At 39.3% G+C, this 20747-nt stretch overlaps 1 protein-coding gene across 6 annotated transcripts in view; it reads right to left on the bottom strand.

Annotated features, from left to right (window-relative positions):
• Window positions 1-20747, bottom strand: part of LOC106022533 (zinc finger protein 568) — a 52012-nt gene that overhangs the window by 21514 nt on the left and 9751 nt on the right. The window contains exon 7 of one of the 6 annotated variants that reach the window (XM_040734547.1): window positions 9554-13207. The exons of the other annotated variants lie outside the window; for them this stretch is intronic. Within the exon in view, the coding sequence (XP_040590481.1) occupies window positions 11625-13207 (1583 nt within the window). The 3' untranslated portion in view covers window positions 9554-11624. Of the gene's footprint in view, window positions 1-9553; window positions 13208-20747 lie in introns of those variants that run through there. 6 annotated transcript variants of the gene reach the window in all.

Below are 20747 nucleotides of genomic sequence, written 5' to 3' on the forward strand. Positions count from 1 at the left end.
CAGGATTTAAAACAGAGAAGAATGCTAAAGGCTTAGTGGGGAAATTTAAAAAAAGAAAGGAGGAGGAGGAGGAGGAGGATGAAGAGGAAGAGGAGGAAGAAGAAGAAAAAGAAGAAGTAGAAGAAGAAAAAGAAGTAGAAGAAGAAAAAGAAGAAGAAGAAGAAGAAGAAGAAGAAGAAGAAGAAGAAGAAGAAGAAGAAGAAGAAGAAGAAGAAGAAGAAGAAGAAGAAGAAGAAGAAGAAGAAGAAGAAGAAGAAGAAGAAGAAGAAGAAGAAGAAGAAGAAGAAGAAGAAAATGCAATGTAGCCAGGAATCAGATGAAAATTCTCAGCCAAAATAAAGCAGAAATGGCACAGGTCAGAACACTGTAAAAGAAACAAAGAATGTCTGTGTGGGCACACACCTAAAACTCAAGTTTACTGAAGAAATTCCTGAGCCTGAGTATGTTTTAATAGAAGCTTCTAAAACTAGTAATAAAAAAGGAGTGAAAAACAAGGAAAAGAAAATCTAACTACAGGAAAAAAAATAAAAGGCTAAAAACAGGAGACACAGAATCAATGATTATAAACGTTGAAAACAGCATGAAGTCCAGAAACATTCGCTAATAAATTCTACCAAACAAGGAAGAAATTACATCAATCCTGAGGGATTTTCCTAACTCACTTCTAACAACAAAAAGACAATTACCACAAGAAAACAACCAGCCATAGATTAATATCTCTGAACACAAATGCAAACAAAACTCCTGAGTAAAATATTAGCAAATCAAAGTCCAACATGATATAAGAATTATACATTACCCTGGGCATTGATGGCGCACACCTTTAATCCCAGCACTCGGGAGGCAGAGCCAGGAGGATCCTGTAAGACTGGTCAACACCTGTAAAAAGTCTATCAATGTAATCCAAGATATCAATAGGCTAAAGTAATAAATCACATGATCATATCAAAAATAGCCAAAAAAAACCACGATGACACTCTGTACATGAACTGTTAGTGTGTGTAATCTATGTGTATGCACATGTAGAGGTAGGAGGCTGATTTTGAGTAGCTCTGACTGCTCTCCATCTTATTTTTGAATCAGAGTCTGAACATGGGGCTACACTGTCAGACTGATGAGTTTCAGGAACCTCCTGATTCTTCTCTCAAAGAAGGACTGGGGCTACAGGCATGCCCCCTCACATGGCTTTTGTATGCTGGGGCTGGGAATCTGAACTCAGGCCTTCAGGCCTGCACCTCAAACACTTCACCCATTGAGACATCTCTCATAAACACACACACACACACACACACACACACACACACACACACACACACACACACACACACCTACACACACACACACACACCTCTCAAGAGAACAGTCTAGTGGGTAAAGATACTTGCCACCAAGCCTGAAAAGCTGAGTCCAATACTGAGACCCACATAATAAAAGAACCAACTCCCACAAGCCATCTTTTGACCGCCTCACACATACATTCCAATAAAAAATGGTAGGAGAGGGCCAGAAAGATTTCCACGAACTGTCTACTGGCCACATGTACATACACACGATGGATGGATGGATGGATGGATGGATGGATGGATGGATGGATGGATGGATGGATGGATGCAAATGCCAATAGACTAGAACAAGCATTTCATACATGAGGCTGCTTAAGTAACCAGTCACATATGGAAAAGGTACTCTAGGGGGCTGGAGAGATGGCTGAGTAGTTAAGAGTACTTCCTGTTCTTCCAGAGGACCAGAGCTCTGCTCCTAGCACAGGCCAGCCAGCTCACAACCACCTATAACTCCAAGGGATTCAATGCCCTCTTCTGACCTTCACAGACACCACACACACATAGCACACACACATACACAAAATAAAAATAAATCCCCAGAAAAGGGAGGTATAGTTTTAATCATTACCTTCTAACTCCTTTAATTTCAGCGTTTGGAGCTGGTACACTAGCCAGCAGCAAAAGATGAATATTGACTTCTTGCATTGTGTTTTTCCAAGGTTACATCAGTTTCTACTTCCTCCTCCCTTTCTATTAAGGAATGTAGTGTCTTGAATTTTCAGATGCGCATCTTAGATATTATGTAACTGGTCAGCTTATTAGTCGTGGGTTCCAGGACAAGACTCATGTTGTCCTGTTTGGGACAAGTGCCTTTCTTGGCTGAGCATCTCAAGTCTTTGAGAGATGCCTGAGCCCAGGAAATTAACAGCGAGATGACTAAAGAAGGGAAGAAAACCATTTCTGCTCCTGCCTCGTTCAGAAAGGGCAGACTGAGTTTAAAGTTTAGTCAAGTTCTGCTTTTGAGGATAAAAATCAACACTCTTCTAAGAAGTGTAGCAAAACCCAGCATCTTTCTGTATCCCACTGCATATCACCTGTGTCCTGCTATTCCCCTCCCAGCCTCCCTTGCACCTGTGGCCCCTTTACACTTTCCTGGTATCTGTGGTTACTACATGTCATATATCACATCTGAGGATTTTGAGCTAGGAATTGCAGATGAGAGAGAAAATGTCGCATTTGTCTTTCTGGGTTACTTTATAAAGTCCAGCCACTTACCTGAAAAGTCCATGATTTAATTGTTCTTTACAGCTGAACAGTGTTCAATTGTGTATGTATGTACCACATGTCCATTATTCATCTGATGAAGGACTGTTTCTATTTCCTGGCTATAATGAATATGGTGGCTATGAATACTGCTGGAGGAGGGACAAGGGACAAACACCAAGGCTGTTTGATAAAGCCTCAAGGAATAATACTATTTTATATGTGCCTAAAATTATAAATGAGATATATCCATCCATCCATCCATTCATACATACATACATACATACATACATCTTAAAGAAAGTTATGCCCCTTGGGCCCACAATGCTCCCCACAAGAATGCTAAACTAGCATACCCCTCAGTACTAGGCACAAGAAACCTTTTAAATGATCAGTCAGGGAAATCCAAGTGACTCTCAAAACACCAGACTATTGATATAGTCTGCATTGCTTCTTGGGGTTTAGAGGTTGGTCCCCAGTGCTAAAGACACTGCACACTTAAGACACAGGTCTTAGATAATTCATGCTGGATTTGGCCTGAAAGCCTCCTTCCTTCAGATCTGATTTCTACGGTTCTAGAAAATACTACGCAAGCGGACAAGGGAAGGAAGCAGTTAAACAGGTCTACCCAACTACACCACCTATGAACCACAATGATGACTAACATGGCAAGATCTCTGTAAAGATGTAATAAGTGGCATTCATATGGTGTTGGTAACCAACAGCCGTCTAATTGCACTTAAGGCCTTCTCAACAAGAGGGAAATCATGGCTGGTACTTCACAGGGTTAGTGAAGTCCTGGACCTCAGAAAAGAATCTACTACCACCACTTTGCTATTTCAACATAATTCCTTATTACATTCTAAATCTTGATCTTATACCCATGGATAATTGTAGCAACCACCCCTCATCAAAGAAGCCTTTCTTAGCAGCAAATGGAGACTGTCACAGAAACTCACAACTGGACACAATGCAGAAATCAACTGCAGGGAGCCCAAGTTCTAAAGGATCAGCTGTGGCTCAGGGAACACGGAGGAAGAGGGGATGGGGAGATTCTAAGTTAGAATGCCAGGAAGTCTGCTGTGAAACAGTCTCTCTTGGAAATGGATACATAAACAAGACTGGAACAATGGCAGTATCCATGAACATAACTAACGTGGAAGAGGAAAAATTTTGAAAGGTCCTACCCCTAGATGAAGAGCTACAGGCAACTAACAACGGCTGGGAGGAGAATTAGCCTCTCTCAGGGATGCAGCCCCTTATTGGTCGTCCAAGGCAGAGTGGTCAGTCCTGAAAACAATTACACCCAAACAATAAAACCGACTCAACGGGCTGTATTTAAACATTTGTGCATATATACATATGAATGTGTTTATGTTGTGTGTGTATGTAACAGTGATAATCAGAGAAATGGGGGCTATCAACTTGCGAGTGAGCGGGAGAAGAACTGGAAGAAAGAGAAGGCAGAAAATGATGTAATTCTATTTCAATTAAAACATTTTTTAAAAATATGAAAAGTCTAGCAGCTTGCCAATGTACTGGTCATCATGTCCACTACACAAAAGATACAGGAAAAGTAAATGAGAGGAAAACTCATTGAAGAAAATGAATTTTTTTTTAATTTAGATTTTTTTGATAGCGTTTTTCTGTGTAGCTCTGGCTATCCTGGAACTTACTCTGTAAACCAGGATGGCCTTGATCTGTCTGCCTCTGCCTCCTAAGTGCTGGGATTAAACTACCAGGCCAAAAAAAAAAAAAAATGAGTTTTAAGACTAGAGATGGAATTATGAGAGTAATTTTTAAACTTGAGTGTGAAGATTTATCATTTTATCCATTTTCAGTGTATTACTATTCAGTAGCATTCAGTGTATTTTCAATATTATAGAGCCATGACTACTACATCCAGACAGTTCTCATCATTTGTTTTCCCATTAAACATCACTCCATATCTCGCCATCCCAGGTCCTGGTAACCTCTATGCTAACTCCTGAATTCTCATATTCTTGGCACTTCAATAAGTGGAAGTTACATAAACTTAGCCTTTTGTGTTTGGTTTATTATACTTAACACAATGTTTTCAAAGACCCTCCATATTACAGCATGTTCTAGGATTTCAATTCTTATTGTTAAATAATATTCTATTGTTAAGTACAGACTTTCTTCCTCTGCTGATGGGCTGTGAGGACCTTGTCTTTCACCACTAAGATGTGTAATGAAGTTTTCGGACGTTATGTAGCCATTAAGTCTTTCTTTAGTGAGATAAGCCAGCTAGAGGGAGGTAACATGGGTTGTGTCCTTTCCTTAAATAGACTTTATCAAGAGGGTTCTTTCCAAGTTCTAGGACTGTAAATACTAACACCCAGATACGCATTTTTTTTAAACGGGCTTGAATTCTGTCAAGCCCCCTTTTTAAAATCAACCGAAATGATTGTCTTTAGTATGCTAATGTGGCATGCTTCACTTACTGATTTTTATATGAAGAGCCATCCTTACATTCCATGAGTATCATTTTATTATAGTGTGTAATTCTCTTAAACATATATTTAAGTTATTCTTTAGAGTTTTACTAAGATATCTTTTGTATCAGTATTTAAATTAAAAAAAACTATTTATCATGTATGGGTATTTTGCCTGAATGTATGTGAATGCACTACAATGTGGAATGTTAGGTCCTTTGGGAGAACATTACAGACAGTTATGAGCTACCATGGGGATGTCAGGAACTTAACACGGGTCCTCTCAACAACAGACAGTGCTCCTCATAAGTATTTGTAAGGGATGTATTAGTCTGGCTTTTCTACCAGGGTAATGCTATGTCACAGGAGTTACAAAGTATTTCTTCCCCTTTAGGCTTTTGGGAGAGGTTTGAGAAAGTAGTTTTCCTGTTCCTTGTATGTTTTTCCAATTCAGGGAACTACACATTTTGAGTACCAGGTGTGCTAACTCTTCTTTCACTTCTCAAAGTCGGATGAATTTCACTCTTGAAAGGATGGGAGCCCTGCCTTTGCAGTTACTTCTGTGAGATATGGGTTCCTTGGGTGCAGACTTGGAGGCCTCTTCCTCAGGAAACCAGGACAGAGGTTTCCTTCAGCGTCAAGCTCTGAGACAGTTACAAAATTTCCTTTCATCTTAATCTCTTCACTATAGAATTCAAACTTTTAAAAAATAAATACTTTCCTTGCACACATGATTTCTGAAGAGAAATCCAGTATGATTCTTAACCCTTCTTCTATGGAATATTAACACACAATGAAACCAAACATGGAATATGCTACCACAGGAGGGCCTTTGAAAAACCCTCCCCCCCATTGGCTTCTTTCAAGGGTTGTTTCATCTTTTTCTTTTTTTTCTTTTCTTTTTTGGCAGCTTTAGTATGATATACACAGAAACATCTTTTCATATTTAATCTGCTTGGTGCTCTTTTAAACCTACTGGATTTGTCATCATCGTTAGTTGTCAACATATTTGTTTATCTTTTCCTCTGATATTCCAGTGACAACTATGTTACAACTTTTTAATTGATCCTCAGTTCACAGACATTCTGAGTTTGCATTTCAGTTTGAGGAATTTCAGCTGACACATGTTTGGCTTCCTACATCTTTCCTTGACTGAGTTCAGTACACTGATGAGCTCATCAAAGATGTCTTTCGTAGTACTTCAGCTTGAGCCTTTGGGGATGTTCCTGTTTCTTTGCTTACATTACTTATCTGCTTGCATACTCTACCACACTTTCCACAACACTCCTTAACGTTTCAGTCCTACTTATCTTCTTACTTATGAATCTGTGTATAACATGCCCTCCAATGTTTAACTGAAAGGATGTAATATAAACTAAGGTAAATATACTTGACTGCTTTAATGGTTTTTTTGTGGCTGGTCTGAGTTTCTTCTAGGTCTTGTAGGTCCTCTCATCCACTAAGATCCCTGAGTCTATCTCCTAATTCTGTCCACCCCTGGCCCCAGACAGTTTCTTTGTGTAGCCCTGGCTGTCTTGAAATTCACTCTGTAGACTACGTTGACCTCAAACTTAAGATATCTATGTGCTCTGCCTCTCAAGGGTTGGGATTAAAGATGTGTCCCAGCACTGCCCAGCTTCATAATTCTGTTACATAGCAGCCTTACTACTGTGGTGTTCCAGTGTACAGGAGAGGAAGCACTCTGTAATTTTATTCAGTCTCACATTGCACTGCCACTAGCATGCAGCCTTCAGAAGCACAGCTATCTCTTTTAACAACTTTGGCAAGACAGAGTGTGTGTAATGGCCACGTGCTCTTTCTTCCAGGAGATAAAGTCTGTAAAGTCTTCTGCCTGAGAGTAGAGCTTTGTTATAGACAACACTCCCCACAGTATTTCAAAAAGCTGGCATCTATGCACACCCCCCACATGCTCACCATGAAAGCACGGAGATTCATGTTTATCTTTTTCTCATTTTTCACATGAGCAAATCCTACTGAATTCACTTCTACTGGTGTATCTCTGGTCCTAACACTAAGACAGAGGAAGGGGATGTGAATTTACAGAGGACAGATTACTTGCTCCCTGGGAAACAATCACAATCAGTGGCTCTCTCTCACAGACTCTAGGTTCTGTTTATAACCAGACACTTCACCTCATCCCAGAGAATTTAACCAGTCTTACTGGGAGGAGGGGGGGAGGGGATGGAGGAGGCTCAAAAGGACCCCAAAGAGGCCCTTCCAATCAGCAATGCAAGGTTAATGCTCGTTTTCTTCAAAGCCATGTTACAGGGGAGGCAGCAGAGGCTTGTATTTCATACAACTTACACAACTGTGTATAGCATATGAAACACAGGCCCAAGGTAAAAAAGGAAAACACAAGGAAAAAATGGAGAAAAAAGACAGTCTAGCCAAAACCCCAAACAAAACTAATGCATTACAACTAAGAATATTTACATAGGAGTCTTATATGGACAATGTATGAATTTAAAAATTATTTTTTACATCTGTAAATATTAAGTATGCTTACAAAACTAGACTTGACATGAAGCCTATCAAAGAACAAACTATATAAAATGACAATTTTTATTAATACTTCAGCAAAACATTGTTTTCATTAAAATTAATTCCTGCTATTTATGACAAGCTACTATCCATCATCTGAAACACCATATAACAGTCCAAACTGAAAGAGTCATAGCTGTATTTAATAATTTTTATTTGAGAAAGAGATTTTTACTTATGTGATGCCAACTTCAAACAAATGTTCAAATATAAAATCTAAAGACTCCTTTGACCAACACCCTTAATTCTTGTTTTTAAAAAATGCATTAGTGACTTTTTGCTCATCAATAATACTGTAAAGATAACAAAAATTTTTAAAACTATCTTAAAGACTGTCTCCTGTATTAAGAAAATGAGGACCTTTTAGAGAATATTGCTCAGAATTTGGGATCCTCACTGCTTCCAACCAAAACTAGAGATGCCACTAAGTCAATGGTTTTGAAAGGATTAAAATGAGCTGCAGGTTAAGACTGAACAATGAAATTGTTTATAGCCACCTAAGAGAATATAAAAGGCTTCTCATTTCAAAATGTATTAAGAATGAAATTAATGTCTATGTTAATCATGGGCAAAATCACAGGGTAAGAACATCAATATCACAATGCAAATTCCCTAGAACATCTTATTAATTCTGCATGATGCTAAATACATCAATAAATAGTTAGCTAAGAGCCTAACAGATTCTCTGTGGAATAATGGTAGAACAAGAATAGGAATATGTAGGAGATGACGAGACCCTAAAATAGTAATAAAACACATTTTCAGCTGGGCACAGGATCATGTTCAATGCCAGCCTGAGCTCTGTATGGAAACCTGTCTCAAAAAAACCAAAGGTGAGGACAAGTGAAGAGTAGTAGTGTGCTTGCCAAGCATGTGCAAAGCCCTGGGTTTGATTCCCACTACTACACACATACATGCAAAAGGAAAAAACCCACAAACAAAAAGCACATTTCATATTATAATTCGGACTGAGGATGTGGCTCAGTAAAAGCCTCCGGTTTAAGAATCAGCAGTTTATAAGTTAGGCAGGGTGGTGCATAGTCTCAGCATTGGGGAGGTGGGGAGGAGGGAGGATCAGAAGTTCAAACTTATAACATCAATCCTCAGCACTTTATCAAATAAAATAACCATGGTTGAGTTCATATTTTCATTTCATAATAAAAAACTTACTTGAATTTAATGCATCATGCTTGAAAGATGAATCCAAATATCAAAAGTGTTAAAATGTGAAACAATGACAGAATAAAACAGACTAACTTCAAATTTTTAGTACATAGTACCATGCCGGGTGGTGGTGGTGGCACACGCCTTTAATCCCAGCACTCAGGAAGCAGAGGCAGGAGGATCTCTGTGAGTTCGAGGCCAGTATGGTCTACAGAGCAAGTTCCAGAACAGCCTCCAAAGCTACAGAGAAACCCTGTCTGGGGGGTTGGGCGGACACAGACACACACACACACACACACACACACACACACACACACACACACACACAGAGAGAGAGAGAGAGAGAGAGAGAGAGAGAGAGAGAGAGAGAGAGAGAGAGAGAGAGAGAGAGAGAGAGCTAGTACACAGTACCATTCTAAGAACTGAACTGTGTGAACTGTGTGGCTATGTATAGTCATGTATAATCAGTGTGTGGAGCTGTGCACCTGTGTATTGAGGTCAGAGAACACCCTGAGTGTTGTCCCTCAGGAATCATTCACTTGGGGGGGGGGGGATGTCCTAACTGGCCTAGAACTTGCCAAACAGGCTAGGCTAGTTAGCTAGCATGGCTCAGGGATCTGACTGTTTCTCCCCAATACTGGGATTATAAGTGTGAATCACTAAGCCTTACCTATTTTTTTTTTATATTTTATTTATTTATTGTGTATACAGTCTTCTGCCTGCATGCCAGCAGAGGGCACCAGATCTCATTCAAGGTGGTTGTGAGCCACCATGTGGTTGCTGGGAATTGAACTCAGGACCTCTGGAAGAACAGTCAGTGTTCTTAACCGCTGAGCCATCTCTCTAGCCCACCTTTTTTTTTTTTTTTAAGTACAGGTTTTGAGGAATCAAACTCAGGTGCTCATGTTTGCAAGGGATGGGCTTTACCAACTGATGTGACTCCTCAGACAAAGTATATTTTCTGAGAGTGGGTCTCACAATGGAGGCAGAGTGATTTCAAAATCTTAGTCCTTCTGTGTTAGCTCCGGGGATGCTGAGAGACATATGGAAATATTTCTGATAAAATGGATCAGCATCTCAGGGCACATGAATCCTTTACAACATTTTTTTTTTAATGGGCACAGGTTTCCCTTAGCCAGTTAATAGTAAGAAATAACTAGGAAAACACACCATCATCTTGAAGGAAAAAGAGGAGTCACCTTGTGTGTCACAGCCTATTTGGTTAAAGAAAGAATCTATTCAGGTGTCTTGTATGAATTGTTCTATTATGATATTAGAAAAAAAGACAAGTCATATTACTACCCTGTATCACTAACTCTTAAGATTACATATTCTACTAGTCTTTTTAAAGACAAAAAGGCCCCTTCCTATCAACGCCCTCCCACCCTCAGTCCCAATGCCTGGTGATAGACACAACTAAAAAGAACTTGGCATGTATCTTTCTAATCAATTTTACATAGCTTTACATACATATATACATTACTTTTTCAATAAAACTAGTTCTATTCTTTGTGAAGGACTCATTGAGACTTACATGGGTATAAGAAACAGTGTGCTTCACTGTATCTTATTTTTCACGCAACACTGTTTTAGGTAACTATCTCTGTTACACAGTATGATCTGCTTGTTTTTAACTGCTATTCCATCCTTGGGATATAGGTTGCATTTTAGTCATCCATTAGCCCACTGCTAGGCATCCAGGCTTTCAATTTTTATACATGTGTTTCCTTTCCATTATTTACAAATTTTTAGAGCCTCTAATAGAAATGAAACTAATCTGAACTAGAACTGCATGATCTTTTTACATTTTCAAAACTGATTCTTTGACCGTAAGTTATAGACAAATAGTCTACATTTTTTTCTTTTCTTCTGTTTGAGACAAGGTTTCTCTGAAGCTCTGGAGCCTGTCCTGGAACTCACTCTGTAGACCAGGCTGGCTAGAACTCCCAGAGATCCGCCTGCCTCTGCCTCCCAAGTGCCGCCACCATACAATACAGCTAGTATTTTTTTTTAAGAAAAAGTCTTATGCATCCCAGATTTGCCTCTAGCTTGCTATGTAATCAAAGCTGACCTTGAACTCCTTATCCTCCTGCCTTTACATCCATCAACATCCAGTGGTTTCAAGATCAGTTTTTTTCACAATTCAGTATTCAAATCTTTTGGAATAGTGTTTATGTTGCAGTACTGTTTACACTTTAATTTTCTCCAGTAGTCAAATATTCCAGAAACAAATGGCTAGATTGTTCTTTCTCTGCCAACTCATGATTTCATGTCTGACAAACACCAAGTTCACATATTTCCACAGCTCTGAATCTGGGCACTCTATAGCATGTTTACCCATGTAATTATGCTTCTACACCATATACTTTTAAGTGGATATAAATTTACCATACATTATAAACAGTGCTAGTCTAAGTACTAATTGGGTTATAGGTTTTGTTTTGTTTTGAGATAGGGCCTCACTACATAGCCCAGGGTGACCTCAAACTCTAGACCCTCCTGCCTTGATCTCCAGAGCGTAGGGACTACAATAAGTATGTTCATAGTATTCTTTTACTAAAAGCATCTCCATGGACTTTTATTTATTGAGACACAGTTTCACTATGAATGCTGGGATTATAGGCAAGCATCACCAACGCCTGGTTTTCACTTCTATTTCATGTAAATTTTAGAATCACTTTAAATATTATAGAAAGATTTATTATGAAATTATTTGGAACTTATTTTCAGAATTGAAAATTTAATGATGCTGCATTTATCTATATACACATTTGTCTATGTTTGCTCATAAGCTCCAACAGATTTTTATTACTTTTCCAAAGAGACCTTGCTTTCACACTTATATCAGTTATTTCAAGTAAATAAGGCATTGCATATATAAGGGGCTTTGCCCCATTTAGTACACTGCACATTTCTCCCCTGTATGACCTCTCTTATGCATAGAAAGGGATGCTCTTTGAGAAAAGGCCTTCCCACATTCATTACATTCAAAGGGCTTCTCACCAGTGTGACTTCTCGTATGTATAATAAGTAATGAGCACTGAGAGAAGGCTTTTCCACATTTATTGCATTCATAAGGTTTCTCCCCTGTGTGACTTCTCACATGAACAGTAAGGGATGAGATTCGAGAAAAGGCTTTACTGCACTCATTACATTTAAATGGTTTCTCTCCAGTATGGATTTTTTCATGTTCAAGGAGATTTTGTCTCTGACTAAAGGCTTTTCCACACTGATTACAATGATAAGGTTTCTCTCCAGTGTGAATTTTCTCATGCTCAGTAAGATTAGATTTCTGGCTAAAGGCTTTCCCACATAAAGTACACGCATAGGGTTTCTCACCAGTATGAATTCGCTGATGTCTAATGAGGTTTGACATCTGAATAAAAGCTCTCCCACACTCATTACATTCATAAGGTTTCTCTCCAGTATGAATTTTCTGATGTGTAATAAGGTTTTCTTTCCGGCTGAAGGCTTTCCCACACTCATTACACTCATAGGGTTTCTCAGCAGTATGATTTCGCATATGTACAGTAAGAGAAGAACTTTGTGAGAAGGCTTTTCCACATTCGCTACAGACATAAGGCTTCTCACGTGTATGGCTTCTCATATGGATAATAAATACTGAGCATTGAGAGAAAGCTTTTCCACATTTATTACACTTATAGGGCCTTTCCCCTGTGTGACTTTTCATATGCAGAGTAACAGATGACATTCGAGAGAAAGCTCTACCACATTCATTACACGCATAAGGCTTCTCTCCAGTGTGAGTTTTCTCATGCTCAATAAGATTTTGCTTCTGGCTGAAGGATTTCCCACATTCCTTACATTTATAGGGTTTTTCTCCAGTGTGGATCCTCTCATGTTCAATAAGATTTGATTTCTGACTGAACGCTTTCCAACAATCCTTACATGCATAAGGTTTCTCCCCAGTATGAATTCTTTGGTGTCTCATGAGGTTAGACATTTGAATGAAAGTTTTTCCACATTCATTACACATGTATGATTTTTCCCCAGTATGGATTTTCTGATGTGTAATGAGATTTTCCTTCCTGCTAAAGGATTTTCCACACTCTTTACCTCCATAGGGTTTTTCTCCAGCATGATTTCTCTCATGTCGGAGGAGATCAAATTTATGAATGAAGTCTTGTCCACACAGATTACATTTAAAGGGAGCTATGGCACAGGGTGAGCAATGGTAAAACGGTATTCCATACTCATCACATTCAAAGTTTTTGTCTCTTACACAGCCTTTCTTATAACTAAGTATGTCTAAATTTTGTTCCAAACACTTACTAAGTGAGTTACAATCATAGAGGCTTTGTCTTGAAGTAACAACATCTGAGCTTAGAGGAAAGATTTTTGCAACCTTTTTACAGTCAATGACATTTTCCTTAATCAGAGATTTCTTGAAGATGGATGTGACTTTCCTCACAAGTGTTTCCTGTTGTTTCTCCATCTGTCCATCAACTTCCCAAACTTCTAAAATGGAGGACCAAAATTCATTACTTGTGAAATTTTCTATCACTAAACTATTAACAATTTAAAAATTTGCTCATGTGGTATTGAATCTTTATGGTTGACATTAGCCAACAAGAAAGAAACTACAATGCAAGTGCCCCCAAGCTCTTAAAGATTAAGAAGTTAATTCCTACAGACAATATTATGTGAAAACAACAACAACCTGGCATCTGTAGATCTAAGTAGCACTGCTTGTGTATAATGAAGAAATCAGCAAAATGGATGGAATTAAAACAAGAGGGTAAACACATAATGCACAAGTAAATTAGTATTTGCAGTTACATACAGTGGGCTGGACCAAAATATGCATATTTTCCCCCTTTCCCAAAAGAATTAAGGGTCAAACCTTAAGGCAAAAGAAATAGAAAGGAATATATAGCAGACAAGAGATTTTAACAGGAGCGTACGATGAAATGTATGCAGAGGACTGTTAACTGAAGAGCACATGTAAGATGCTACAGTAAAACTATCATGAAGATGAAGGGACAAGACACACGAAGAATCAGAAGATGCAAGAACTCAAAGGGAATAAGAGCACATGTAAGATGCTACAGTAAAACTATCATGAAGATGAAGGGACAAGACACACGAAGAATCAGAAGATGCAAGAACTCAAAGGGAATAAGAGCACATGTAAGATGCTACAGTAAAAATATCATGAAGATGAAGGGACAAGACACACGAAGAATCAGAAGATGCAAGAACTCAAAGGGAATAAGAGCACATGTAAGATGCTACAGTAAAAATATCATGAAGATGAAGGGACAAGACACATGAAGAATCAGAAGATGCAAGAACTCAAAGGGAATAAGGTAGGGGTGTCCCTTTTTAACTACTGTTTTTCTACAACACACTGAATGCTGGGCTAATATAGTAAGAAAAGGAAATAAAAGATGTCAGATTGGACAGATAGAAAAAGCAGCATTAATGCTGTCTGTTCACAATCTGGTCATCTCTACAGAAAATCTAAAAGAATCAATAATTAAAACCTGCTGGAACCAATCATTATAACAGGTGGCAGAACATAAAGTTAATATGCAAAACCAAATTGCTTATCTGAAATGAACAGGCAGAATTTGAAATTAAGAATACATCACTATATTAGTATTCCTCAAAACAAAATAAATACAAATCAAATAACATATGTACAAGATCTAAAATGGGAAAACCACAAAACTCTTACTAAACTCAAAGAACAAAATGGCTGCTGTATGCTGATAGACAGGAAGACCCAACATGCTAGTTCTGCATTTGATTCACAGGTTCAAAGCAAACTCATTTTTGCACTTTACTCTGTGTACAGAGACAAACTGATTCTAAAGTTCACATGGAGGCGAAATACTCAGAATAGAGAACACAGTACTAAAGAGAAAAACAGTGGGGGTTGGATACCGCCCGGCCTCAAAACAACTCATCAAGCTCTAGCAATCACATAGTCTGGTAGTCAGTAGAAGAGACAAACAGAACAAGGGAACATAATAAAGAACACAGAAATAAGACTCAAATATTGTCAATTAATTTTTGACAAATGAGCAAAGGTGATAGGGCAAAGACAGCCTTTCAACAGAGCTGCTACAACTGGACATCTGCATCAAACAAATCCGTCTAGATACAAACCCAACATTCTTCACAAAAAGTAACTCAAACCAAAGAGCTAAGTGTAAAGCACAAAACTGTAAAACTAGTAGAAAATAACACAGGACAAAGTCTGAGTTATGGTGGTGACAGGAGGGGGTTGGTGGTAACAAGAGCAAAGGCCTGATCACTGAAAAAAGTAGGCTGAACTTGACTAAAATTTAAAAACTTCTACTTTACCAAAGACACCAACAAGCGAGAAGATAAGCCACAGACAGTAAGTACTTGTAGAAGAAATATATGAGAAAAGATTATCACTGACATATACAGAGAACACATAAATTTAACATTAAAACAAACAAAACCTTGCCAGGTATGGTTGTACATGCCTGTGATTTCAGAACTTGGAGGCTGAAGCAGAAAGATTTAAATAAGGACAGCCAGGGCTACACAGTGAGCTCACAGTATAGCCAAAACAAAAACAATTCCCCTACCCCAACACAAAGTATCCAATAAAACAAATGAACAGGAACCTTGACAGATGCCTTACATAAGGGAATATAAAGACACTCTGGCAGCAGACTACAATCCAGAACTCCAGAGAAGCTAGGGAACAAGGAGGGACCTTAAGAGGGACACACAGGTTGCCCTGGGAAGGGGAATTAGATGAGATCTCCCAGTTGGGAGTGGGGGGATAAGGGGAGGGGATGGGGGATGAGAACAGGAGGGAAGGGGAGTAAGGAGAGTTGGTAGTTGGAAGAGGGATGGAGAGCAATAAAAGAGACATCTTGATAGAGGGACCCACTATGAGGTTAGGGAGAAACCTGGTGCTAGGGAAACTCCTAGGAATCTACAAGGATGACCCCAGCTAAGACTCCTAGCAATAGTGGAGAGGGTGCCTGGACTGGCCTCCCCCTGTGATCAAACTGGTGAACACCCCAACTGTCATCATAGAGCCTTCATCCAGTAATTGATGGAACCAGATGCAGCGATCCACCACCAAGCACTAGGCCAAACTCCAGGGATCCAGTTGAAGAAAAAGAGGCGGGACTATAGGAGCAAGGGAGGTCAGGATCATGGAGGGGAAATCTAAAGAGACAGCTGAACCAAACTCAGGAACTCACGAACTCTATCTACACTGACAGTCATGGAGCCTCCATGGGACTGAACTAGGCCCTCTGCATGTAAGAGATAATTGTGTAGCTGAATCTATCTAAGGGGCCCCTGACCGCAGGACCAGGATCTGTCCCTGGTACATGAGCTAGCTTGTTGGAGCCCATTCTCTAGAATGGGATGACATGTTCAGCCTTAATGCAGGGGGGAGGAGCTTGGTCCCGCCTCAACTTAATGGGCCAGGCTTTGTAGATGCCCCCATGGGAGCTCTTACCCTGTGGGAGGAATGGGTGGGGATGGGCAGAGGTGGGAAGAGAGGAGGGATGGAGGGAGGGGTGGGAGAGGGAACTGTGGTTTGAATGCAAAATAAAATTTACAAAAATAAACTTAAAAAAGACAGGGTCGCTAAGTATATGCACCCATTTTAAACACTATATGCCATTAGGGAGGTTCCTGAAAATTAAAACAATCTATACAAGAAAATGGTTGGGTCTCTACAATCCAAGCAAGAGAAAGACTGATTTCTAGAGAAAGTGAACCAAAGAGACTCTAGACGAAGAAGCAAGCAGATACAGGATTCATGTTAACAAAAAAAGCAGGAATTATATGCACATTTATATATATACTGAATTATGAGACTTCCAACCCTTTTTATTGCTTAGTGTCCTAAAGGTTGTGCCTCCAGGTAGGACACGAGAAAGTTTAAAAATAAAAGACTTACAGATACTGGTATGTGGGACACTGGACAAAGCTTTTGGATTCTGATCTAACTAGTACAGTCCAATACCAGAAAAGGCATAAAAATCTGTATTACCTTAATTTTTTTGTATAATTTCCTTAAAAGAGGGGAAAGATAAGGTTAGAATAGGGTACCACTATAATATTTTTTTTTTTCTGAGACGTGGTTTCTTTGTGTAGCCCTGGCTGTCCTGGAACGTGCTCTGTAGACCAGGCTGGCCTCAAACTCAGAGATCTGCCTGCCTCTGCCTCCCAAAGCAGGAATTAAAGGAGTGTACCACCACATGGCAAGATTTGTATTTCTATTAACTTTCTTAAAACAAATACATGTATTACTTTGGAGAAAATTAAAACTGAATATTAAAACACAAAGAAATTGGGCAGAGGAGATAACTCAGTTGGTAAAGTGCCTTGCAAGCAGGAGGATCCAAGTTCGATCCCCAACACTCACATGGAAATAGGAGGATCTCAGCTCAATGACCAACCAATTTGGCCTTACTGGTGAGTTCCAGACCAAAGAGAACCTCTGTTAAAGGAATGGATGGCCTTTCTGAGGATTCTGTCCTCCACAATCACATGCACAAACACATACATACATACTGAAAGAAAAAATAAGCTGTATATAAAGGAAAACAACAGCTCCACTAGATCAAGAGACACAAAACCACAGGTTCTTATTATTTTGCCTACATGAACTGTCACAGAATCCTGTTAAGTCTGTCCATTCTGTATACCAAAAGCTTTCATAAAGTAATAATTATGAAAGCATTTGAAGATTAGGCTGTCCAAACTAGATTCCAATCCAGAACTTTTAGAAAATATGAAGAGAGTGAGCCGGGCGTTGGTGGCGCACACCTTTAATCCCAGCACTCGGGAGGCAGAGGCAGGCGGATCTCTGTGAGTTCGAGGCCAGCCTGGTCTACAGAGTGAGTTCCAGGACAGCCTCCAAAGCCACAGAGAAACCCTGTCTCGGAAAAAAAATATGAAGAGAGTGTCAACTATCTAGTTGTAATTTATTTTTATATATGCTTTTATATATGCTTAATGAATGTATTTCTAATACAAAATATAAAGTGATCAAGAGCCAAGTCATCTCTATCGACTATGGTTTTCTAACAGCAGTGCCATCAGCTCATTCTATGGTTCTCCACACCTCTGGAGTGCTATCAACGTGAGTAACTTGAAATTCAGACCCGCTTTAAGACTAAACTTCAAGGTGTCAGGGGGGAAGAACAGGGATGAGAACATAAAGACGAAAAGTTGGGGTCAGGAGGACTGCATAAGCTGGTGGCTCATGCCAACAACTTTATTAAGCAGCAGAGCATCTTACACACTGCATGCAGGGGAAATGGGACAAAGCCAGCATACAATGGGAAGAAGTCCGCAGGAAGTTAGTCAGGTAATGTCGTACAGGGCAACACAGGATATCTCAAGTGTGCCACAGACCAAGCACCAAGTGGCCTTGGGATTGCTAACCACAGGCCTTCACAGGGAAGTCTCTGCTCCCAGGAGCGGAAACCTTGACTTCCTTGAAGCCCTGGCCCCAGCCCCAGCTCTTGTCAAATGTGCCCATAAGCACAGAAACTAATGCTCGCTTTGTCTTTCCAACAGGACCATTGGTAAAGTTTCGAAATGGCCTGGCCCCCAACAGTACAGGGAAAGTTGAGAAAAGGAGTCATGCAAAAACAATTTTATAAAACAAGAAATAAACAATGAGTGGGAACTAAAGAAAAATCAGAATCTGGAGAAGAGCAAAGAAAACTACTTCCAAGAAGGTGGTTTATGGGATCAAAACAGCGGTCTCCCTGTTTCACAACAATGGTATTAAATACCTCTACCCTACAAACACAAAGAACAGAACAGTAAATACATGTTCAATGAAACTTTAACTCCAGAATATAAGAACAGAAAATGGGTTGGTCACAGTAGAGAAGCTCAGAGGCCAAGACTTATTTCTACTTTTGAATGAGACATATAGGGAAGAGTCCCACAGAACATAGTCATGTGTTTTGTAACTCTGGACAAAGAAAGGAAAGAATCACAAGTCCAAAGGAAATACTGATAATAGCTGGCAACAATTCTAAAGCTTTAAAGAAAATGCAACAAAGCAGCCCCCACCTGCAAACCCTGATTCACTCATGTGGACAAACAGATCAAGTGATTTATGAGGAGAAGCAACCAGGCTTTTTTTCCAACAATATTTAAAAGTGGAAAATAACACGGAGTTGCCTGAAGTTCACAGAAACTACCCACAATAAACCTTTGGGAAAAGAAAGCATGGCTTAAAAATTTCAGATACAGCCAATCTTGTCAAATGTAATGATTTAGAAAGGTATTTTCTTTATGTTTTAGGTTTTTTTTAGTGTGCATTAGAGTGCATGTAGGTACCTCGGAAACTAGAAAAGGGTTTCAGCAGCCCTGGGGCTGGAGTTACCTACCGTGGCTGCTAGAACCAAACCCAGGTCCTCTTCAAGAGAGCAAGTGCTGTTAACTGCTGAGTCATTTTTCTAGTACCCAAGGTATTTCCTTACGTACGAAATAAATTATGGGCTGGGGATGCAGTTCAGTTGTAGAGTGTTTACCCAGCACGCACAAAGCCCTGGATTTGATCTCCAGCACCACATGAACACAGCACTTGAATGAGAGGCAGAAGGATCAGAACTTCAAGGGATTTCAAGGACAGCATGGGGTTCTCTAGAGATCCAGCCTTCAAACAAAGAAACCAAAAAACCCATCCACCAAAACAAACACAAAAATCCACTCAACTATAAGCTTCATTCACGTATGTAGATTTTGTTCTGTGCACTGTTACATGCCCATGCTCCAAACAGTGTTTTATCTTTACTGCTATTACCATAATAACCACCCTTCATTTGCATCCCCTTAGTTGTGAAATATTCATGAAAGTCACTGGTTTTTAAGTGCTACTGACAACCCTAGCATCTCAATGGAATTTCATACAACTTGGCATACTTGCTTAGTTGGTTCTAGCATTTCCCAGGGATAAAATATCTGTAAATTCAAGTGGTTTTCAATTCTTTCAAATTTTTTCTTTATTTTTATTTCATTCTATTTATTTACTTATTGTGTTTTGCCTTTATATATGTAAGTATACCACGTGTATGCAACCCCCATAGAGGCCAGAAGGCGGCATTAGATCCCCTGGAACTAGAGGTACAGACAGCCACGCGCGTGCTGGGAACTAAACTCAGGTCCTCCGGAAGAGCAGCAACTGCTCTTAACTGGTGGCCTAGGGCCCCCACCCTCAATTTTTTTATTTATTTGTTTGAGGCAGAATTTCTCTGTGTAGCCCTGGCTATCCTGGAACTCGCTCTATAGACCAGGCTGACCTCAAATTTAGATCTATCAGTCTCTGCAGTGCTGGGATTAAAAATGTGTGTCACCACCACCCAGCATACCTTTCCAATTTTTTAAAGTAATTTATCTTTATTTTATGTGCATTGCTGTTTTTGCTTACATATATGTCTGTCTCAGAGTGTCAGACCTTAGAGGTACAAACAGTTATGAGCTGCTATATGGGTGCTGAGGATTGAATCCTGATCCTCTGGTACAGCAGTCGGTACTCTTAACCACTGAACCATTATTCCAGCCTCCCCCTTTCAATTCTTAAGGAATTGTTTTTCTTTCTTGTCTAATACTTGGATAAACTTAACAAACAATATACAAGATCTATAAAAGAAAATTTGGATAGAAACAAAACAAAATAAGAACCTGACAAACTGCTAAAGTTAATTCATATATTCAGCACAGTCCTAAGAAAAAAATTCAGTATGGTTTTCTTCAAATAAGACAGTTAAATGTAAAACACATATGGCAAAATAAACAAGAGAGCTCTGAAAAAAAAAAGACAAAAAAAAAACAAAAACAAAAAAACAAAATGTGAATGCAACTGCAGAAAGAAAGTACAAAGTGAGAAGGATAAAAGGACACCTTTTAAATGTATCTTTTGGATGGTTTGAATTTTTTAACCAAGTAGGAAAATGCTCTGTTTTCAAAATATTAAAGGGAAGTTATGAAGATGAAGAGGACACCAGTATTCCTAAGCCAGGAACTT

The sequence above is a fragment of the Mesocricetus auratus genome, unplaced genomic scaffold, assembly GCF_017639785.1.
Source record: "Mesocricetus auratus isolate SY011 unplaced genomic scaffold, BCM_Maur_2.0 Super-Scaffold_100038, whole genome shotgun sequence".
Taxonomy (NCBI): Eukaryota; Metazoa; Chordata; class Mammalia; order Rodentia; family Cricetidae; genus Mesocricetus; species Mesocricetus auratus.